This window comes from Papaver somniferum, chromosome 4 (assembly GCF_003573695.1).
Source record: "Papaver somniferum cultivar HN1 chromosome 4, ASM357369v1, whole genome shotgun sequence".
In the NCBI taxonomy this organism is placed as follows: Eukaryota; Viridiplantae; Streptophyta; class Magnoliopsida; order Ranunculales; family Papaveraceae; genus Papaver; species Papaver somniferum.
The window spans coordinates 133,353,066-133,361,380 of NC_039361.1; the positions used below are offsets into that span (position 1 = coordinate 133,353,066).

The 8,315-nt window shown below is 35.3% G+C and overlaps 1 protein-coding gene and 1 long non-coding RNA gene across 2 annotated transcripts; both read left to right on the plus strand.

The window, feature by feature from the left end:
• The first annotated feature begins 1,998 nt into the window (after window positions 1-1,998).
• LOC113274280 (protein trichome birefringence-like 2) lies at window positions 1,999-4,298 on the plus strand. Its single transcript, XM_026523712.1, has 5 exons — window positions 1,999-2,660; window positions 2,765-2,960; window positions 3,069-3,274; window positions 3,685-3,843; window positions 4,004-4,298. Exons 1-5 carry the CDS (start codon window positions 2,389-2,391, stop codon window positions 4,005-4,007), a joined length of 837 nt encoding a protein of 278 aa, XP_026379497.1. The 5' UTR covers window positions 1,999-2,388; the 3' UTR covers window positions 4,008-4,298.
• Window positions 4,299-6,545: 2,247 nt separating this feature from the next.
• On the plus strand, window positions 6,546-8,096 carry LOC113276622. The gene is made up of 2 exons (XR_003324579.1): window positions 6,546-6,649; window positions 7,931-8,096. It is a non-coding gene; the product is annotated as an uncharacterized LOC113276622 (long non-coding RNA).
• Window positions 8,097-8,315: the final 219 nt, after the last annotated feature.

The following is an 8,315-nucleotide window of genomic DNA, read 5'->3' on the forward strand; positions in this document are numbered from 1 at the left end:
GCTTTGGGCCCACCCACTGTGAGGATATTGTTTTGTCGTAGTTTAAATTCTCGGTTCATACAAAATTTTCGTATATGTAATATGTTATGCAAGAGACCTACCATTTTTATCTTTTTTATATATAGGGTTTAGGTATTAATCAAGTTACCTTCATTAGGTGAAATTGGCAACACTCAAAAGTATTGCTCTTGGCATGCTGGTGATAAGGCAGACATTAACATTTGGGGTGACATATGGATTGTTGATCCTGCCATTCACCTCACTAAACCACCTAACTGCCCTGAGGATTGTACTCTGGTGAAACATCTCACCTCGGATATGAATAATTGGGATGATATTAACTTCAGGCACTATTTACCCGGGAGATATAAAGGCTATTAAGATACTATGGTTCAAAACGATACTATTAAATGGGAATCAACCGAGAATGAAAGATTTACAGCCAAATCTCTCTACACTACTAAGATAAGAGAAAACTATAAGTAGGATCCAAATATGGCCGATTGGAGTAAGATTTGGACATGGATACCTCTCAATCCATAAAAACATTTTCTGAAAATGTGCTCATAGAATTCTACCTTCTAATGCTAAGGATGCAAGCAGCATGCACTACATTGATCCATTATGTAAGTCATGCAAAAGTGGAGAGGACAGTATGAGGCACCTTTTCATGGAATGTCCATTTTCCATCCAAGTATGGTTGGAGTTGTTGGGATATAGTCATGATACTTGTCAAGCTACCAACATTGGTTGGCTGATTCCTAGATACAGAAAAATAAACATTAAACGACCATTTATGCTACTGTTTGTTGGTTCATCTGGAAAGTTAGATGTGCTTTTTGTTTTATTCTGCCTCTCTAAATATTAAACAAGCGGTGAAAACATCATCATTCACCTGAGTGATCATAACAGAGTGCACAATCATCCTTATCACATCTTGAATAGTCACCACTATACTACAGAAGATCTGAAACTATTCAACCAATGAGCTATAACTCAGCTAACATGGGACTATTTGGGGTCAATATAAAGATACGTAACCTTTAACTATTTGACTTGCAGACTACCTACATTGTTGTTACTTTGTTTGATTTTACTGGGAAGTTCATTGGTGCAAGAGAATATTCAGGATACCATGGAACTGATGGAGCAAACAGAGGAGCTCAATTATCCCTTGATTGGGCAAATGCAGAAAACAAATGTGACAGTAAAAGCTGAAGATGAAGCTACTTTAGAAAGTTTTAAAAGTCCTTATCATGCCCAAGGACGCTATCCTATTTGCTACCACGCAAGGAGATAGAAATGATAGACTGCATCACATATTTTGTTCTTACAAATTTCAGAGTAATTCTCAGGAGCCTATCATTTGTATGGATCACGTGAATCCTTTTGATCTGAACGGCTTTGCACCTCCTAAAAATGGCAGGACTACTGTACCTGACCAGAATCTGCAATTGGCACAGGGCACTCTTGTGCACTGGTTTTGTACTTTCGGCTTATTTGTCTTTTCTTATAGACACAATATATTCACATTGGTACGAGATTATAAGACATAATATACAGTATATTGACGAACAAAATTGTTTCATGTCTTGTCCAGTCACTTTGTTGATCTTATTACTGATATGAACTTACTGCCAATTACAACTGGGGTTATTCAATTGATCAACCGTTTGAAATTAGTACAATTCATCTTTAATTTGCCCCTAGTCGATAATGGCAGCATAAGAAGGCACTACCAAGTGTCGGCCGGACATTTAAAATTGGTTTACGGAATATGTCTCAGTTTTATAAGCTACCAAATGACATGAAGAAAAAAATGGTGAATTAAATATGTTCTCAGCTTAGATATAGGAAACAGGAGTAATTAACACATAATTAATGATCCCCTTGATATGCGCATTGGTATGAGATTATAAGAAGTTGCATATTGCAACTTGGAGTTGACAATCGCATGAGGCTTTTATCTTGGTCTCTCTTTAGCTTTTGAATCATTTAGGTCTGCTTCTTTCCTTTCATACAAGAAAATGATAAAGATTTGGGATAAATTATGTCACTTATTAGCGATATTTCCGACACAACATCGTTCAAGGAAGAATCGATCACTAACAGTGCTCTTTGGAGCTTCAATCCTGATCTTTACAGCTATTATTTTCATGTTACCCTCTATTTCCCCATCAGTAATGAATCCCATTCTTCAAAATAAAGTTAATAAGTTCTATCTCAAATTTCATTTCTCCCGTTGGCCTTTATAGTACTGGTAACAGCAATGCTACTTCTGGTTCTAGTTCTATCTCTTCTTCTTTTTCTCCAGTAACATTGATAACAAATCACACAGAAAACAGTTTTAATGTTGTCGACAATGATAGTCCTAGTGTGGGAGAGTCGATGGTTGCAGAAGACAATTTGATTGCGCCCCCAAGTAAATCTTCTATAGAAAATGGTGATGAGGATCTGTTTGATAGTGAATGTGATATTTTTGATGGAGAATGGGTGAGGGACGAGAATAGAAAACAGTACTATCCTCCAGGTTCTTGCCCATTTCTCGGTAGACATTCTTTCGAGTGTTACAAAAATGGAAGACCTGATGATCAGTACCTCCAGTGGCAATGGCAGTGGCCATCTGTGCAAACAAATGCAAGGTGTAACAACATCCCCAGGTATTCATGGTTCATAGAATCCTCAATTTAAGTTGTATCCACTGTTCAAGCATTTTGATGTTTGTTTTAAAGTAGTTGATCATGAATTTTAATTATTATCACAGAATCCTCAATGGAACAGATTTCCTGGAGAGGTTAAGGGGGAAAAAATTGGTATTTGCTGGGGATCCATTGAATTATAATATGTATGCTTCTTTGTCGTGTATCCTCTGGAATGCCGTCCCAGATAAAAGCAGAGTTTATCCGCTACCCAGGAATACCGAATTCAAGTCCAGAGGAGATTTTTCATTAATATATGAGGTAAAGGCATGTCTAATTTTCTAAGTTCGCATTTCCTGTGTGACAAAAACGATAACCTTTTTGTTGATTCTGTTTGACAAAAATGTACATGTTGGGTTTTGGATTCAGGACTACAATTGTACTATAGCATTTGTGTGGTCTGCCTTCCTTGTCTATGAATCTAAAAAGGATCGTAACCGAAATGTTCTAAAACCGGAGCGAGATGTTATAAGGTTGGACGTGATTGATAAGCTCGAGTCATCGGTGTACAGCGATGCTGATGTCGTTATTTTTGATTCATTTCATTGGTGGGTTGATGGGAAAACTAATAATGGGTAAGTAACGCAAACAAGTCATACTTTTTTCTCTTCACACCTGCTTTTCCGAGCAACAGAAACAAGACATCCTCATTCCAATTTCCTCAAGATTATAAAGAATAAAAGTTCATCTCCAATCGTGCTTTTTGATTAAATGTAGATTTAACTTTTAGTGATTTTAAGATTTTATTAAAACTAAAAATGGTATTTAGTGTATTGCTTACCGGGATAGTTTAATCTCTAGGTCATTCACTTTGAAAATGTCTACCAAAAACTACGCCATGTCATCTTCAGATTAATTTAAGAAGATGGAATTGGAGAAGAATTTTATGAGAAATGAATATTTATCTCATGTGGATTTCGACATTTATCTTCCCACACATTCCATTGGAAAAACTCTGATACTGATGTTATGGTTTAAATTATAGAGTCAACTATTTTCAAGAAGGTAATTACCTGCACCAAAAAATGGAGATGCTTAAAGCATACAAGAAGGGTCTTACTACTTGGAGGAAATGGATCGACAAGAATATTGATTCCAACAGAACACAAGTTGTTTTCCGGGGATATTCGGAAACCCATTACGTGTAAGTATAGCAAGACCATTTTAAGTTGTCAATTGGGTTTCTTGGTAATAAGGGTATCAAGCAATTTAAACTTCTCTGAAACTTACTTGTCTATTTTCCGGAGGAGGAAGATGGAACACAGGTGGAAAATGAAACTTACATTCAAACGTCACCTATGCAGGTGAAGATACTTGAAAAAACTCTTCAAAAAATGAAGACTCCTGTTTTATATTTGAACGTCAGTAAACTTAGTTACTATCGAGCAGATGCACACCCTTCTGTGTATGCGAAAAATTACACTATTCAAGAGAGGATCGCAGCTTTGGGTCATCAAGATTGTAGCCACTGGTGTTTACCAGGTGTACCTGATACATGGAAAGAGTTGTTGTATATTTCTCTGCTGAAAGCTGGTAAAGGAACTTTTGGCAGTCGAAATTAATAAAGGGAAAAATATCGTTTGGTCCTTTTTTAGGTGAGCCCATGTCTGTTTAGTCCTTTGGGAAAACGCCTTTAATGTTTGGTCTATAATTATTTAAAAATATTAAATGGACCAAAGTACCCTTCCGTGTTAATTTCAACTTATTTTTTTTTGTAGCAGTTCATTCTGCCTGATGAAAACTGTGCACTTCATTACATACTATAAAACAGACTTCATTCCAGAAATGAACTCCTGATAAAAACCTATACAAATCAGACTTCATTCCAGAAATGAACTCCATATAAAAACCTAAAAAAACAGACTTCATTCTAGAAATAAACTCCATATAAAACCTATACAAATCAGACTTCATTCCAGAAATGAACTCCATATGAAACCTATACAAATCAGATTTCATTCCAGAAATGAACTCCATATAAAAACCTATACAAATCAGACTTCATTCCAGAAATGAACTCCATACAAAACCTAAAAATACAGAGTTCATTCCAGAAATGAACTCCATATAAAAACCTTAAAAAAAACAGAGTTCATTCCAGAAACGAACTCCATATAAAAACCTAGAAAAGACAGACTTCATTTATGGAATGAACTGCAGCATCATCATCTCCGACGTCTTCAACAGCAGCAGAAATAAATTCTTCGTCATTCAACAGCAGCAGCAACATCGAAAATCTTCTTCATCATCTTCTTTTCAATCTTCATCTTCTTTGACAACAACAACAATAACAGATCTTTATCTTTTTCATCATCTTCAAAAGCAGCAGCAGGAAAAATGACGAAAAAACGAAAAATCATCGTCGTCTTCATCAGCAGCAGAGACAAAAAAAATCAAGAAAAATTCATTAAAAAATCGTCTTCATCATCTCCACCATCTTCAACAGCAAACAACAACAAACACAAAGAAAAAAACATACAAATATTCATCGTTTCATCATCATCTTCATCTTAACACACCATCGTAAATAGTAGCAGAAGAAAAAAGAAGAAGAAGAAGAAAAAAGTAGATCTAGAAAAAAAAAAGGTAAGAGAAAATAAATCTGAAAATTATTTTATTCTCTCCTAATAATGAGTATATATATGGTCCCCATTAAAAGGGTATTTCTGCCACTACTATCTGAAAATTACATCATCCATGACGTCACCTTAGGACCAAATAATAATATATTTTACCAAAAAGGACCAAACAGATAGTTGACTCAGTCAACTGGACTAAACTCTCTCTAATATATTATTCTGAGGACCATATGGTATTTCCTACATTAATAAACTACTATCATTGTTATTCATTGCAATTGAAACAATCAAATGAGGTAATACAATGAAAAATCTATACTTCATTAAAGGTTGTCGACACTCCAATGCCACACACCACTATATCAAATTTCCTATAAGAAAGAAACCAACTGCTGTAATTGTCACCCAACAGGAAGTCCCATATGCAGCTTTTACTGGTACTTATTTTGAGGCCAGTACCAGGCTATTGCAAATGAGTGGTTACTGGTTTTTCTTTAAGCAAATTGAGAATTTGTTCCCAGTGTGCATCTAAGGAACAATTGCGCCATCTGGATATTGCGAATGAGTGTTTGTATCCAAGGAACCATACGTGAAATCTTTAATCAATTCTTTTCCCTGTGCTCTTGTGTTTGATTTAATATCATTAAATGGTTGGCAGTAGACATTAACAAACTACCAGCAATGTTGTCTGTCATCGCAATTGAACCTAACACATATACAGATATAGCAATAAAAATTCCGTACTTGATTGAATGTTGTCGAAACAAATTCACAATCGTGATGTTCAGACCTCCCAAACATGTATATAATGGTATAAAATGATAAATAACAAATCGTTTTGCCATCACTGCGATAGTATCTCTTTTTGAAGACTACCCACAACACTGGCAATCATTTTTTTCATATCCACAATGACCCTACATCAACAGAACTCTATATATGCATGCATCAAGTTACGCACAAGCAAAAAGTGAAATATACGTGACTGCATACGGGGGTGCGCGACTTGCAGTGGGAAACCCTACGGAGGTACGTAACTTGTAGTGGAAAACCCTAACAGTACTGTTGGAATATGGCACGTATACAACGTGAATCAAGTTAGCAGAGAAGTTATTTGGAAGATTTAGTCATCTAGTAATTCAAGTATTATAGTTAGATAAGCCTAGTCAATGATATAGTTTGTTACCATGTTAACTGTTTAGTGTTTATCTTAACATCCTAATTCCTATAAATAGGAATCAATAATGTATCTGTGAATCACTCAATCATCTCCAGTATTGAGCAGCAATCTAATTCACCCTACGGGGTTCATCCGTGGATGTAGGTGTTAGTGCCAAACCACGTTAAACATTGTCTTCCTTCACAGTTTTGGTATGTAGATTTTCTTGTTTATCTTTTGTTATATCATTGATTTATTCTTGTATTCTCTGCTATCATCAATGGTATTCATCTTAGATTTGATCTACATATCAAAATCTAAGATGGTATCAGAGCAGAAATGCTCTCGATCCAATCGCTTCCGCAATCCATTTTCTTTTTTAATAACTTTATTCTAATTTTATTTAAATGATCGATTAGTGGTTCATGTCTCTGTTTCGGTATCAATAGAACAAAAATCGTGAAATATTGCATCAGGTGTTTCACAATATTTTCTTTTTTCTTTTCTTGCCATTGTTCACTGCAAGATCCACGGAAAATCTCCATATTCCGTTCTTGGATTCATATCCTTATGTCCCCATTAACTATCTGATTAATCTTTCCGATATTAATTATCTCACTAATCTTTTCAGGATATTTCCATTTTTGAATATCTTGTTAAATCTTTTTAATTCCGATATATTTTGCTTCAGTTATGCAAAGGTATGTCGTCATTTGTTTGAACTACAAGTAACAAAACAAATTCATCCCATTCCACATGGTCTTCCATGTGCTCAAATCCATTCAACTATGTATCGCCTTTGGTTGATGGTTTTCTTGAAACTGAGAGATATACCGTTGGTTCTTCCCGCTCATATTCAAGTTTTTGCAAAACAAAATTAAAATCTTACCATATAGCAGATACTATTTGTGATGGTATGATTTTCTTTTCGGTGTCTCAATTGTTAAGCAACTTACACATTTAGTATATTAAATCTGTCAATTTGACTCTCTGAAATTTCAGTTTGGGGAGTTGCAGTCACATAAGAATGGTTTCTTAGTCTAAAGTTCGCCTAATGGACCATTTTTTTTTACTCATATCACCGACATGATGATGTTAATTTGCGACAACACCCACGTTCCTTTTTGGTTTCGTCTGGTATTGTTGTTAATTTTGGTAATCCAAATATTTCCCAAAATATTTTCATTAGATAAGCCAGGATCTCATCTAATTCTTTTTAGTCAACGGTTATTTTCTTCCCGGAAATACCTGCTATTTGTTTGCGATATTTTCTCGTGGCATCAATTATTTCCTAGTTTATGGTTATTTTCTTTCTGAAAATAACTACCTTCTTTGTTATCTCTCACAAAGTCAACTTGACAATCCGCCAATATACAATTGTCGTAAATAATGATGGCAAAGTCTACATTTTCTCAAATCAGTTAATTAGGACATACCCAAAAAGAAAAAAGTTTTCTCTCTCTCTCTAGTGCTCTGACTTGAAATGCATGCAGAGTAAACAAAAATTTGGTTCTCCAAAACCCTGAGCTAGCGGCATCGGATATCAAAGGTAATCCTTACTCTATCAAATTGTGCTAATATCTTTGCGGTTTTTGCAGGATATTCATCTGAAGTAGCCAAAGCTTCTCCAGTTTTTTATCGTCTTTTAAAAAAAAAAAATTACAAAACATCACAATCATATCCATCAAAGCCCCAATAGAACAACAAACACCCATCAACAGTCCCTGTCTTCACTCTTTGTTGTTTGAAGTGATGGCAACGGTAACTGGAGTAACTTTCACGAGTTAAATGCTCTCAGCTATAATCCCCAACTGCTTATCTACCCGCGTCTTCCACTCCATACCATCTTAATTGTGTACTTCTCACTCTTCCCATTAG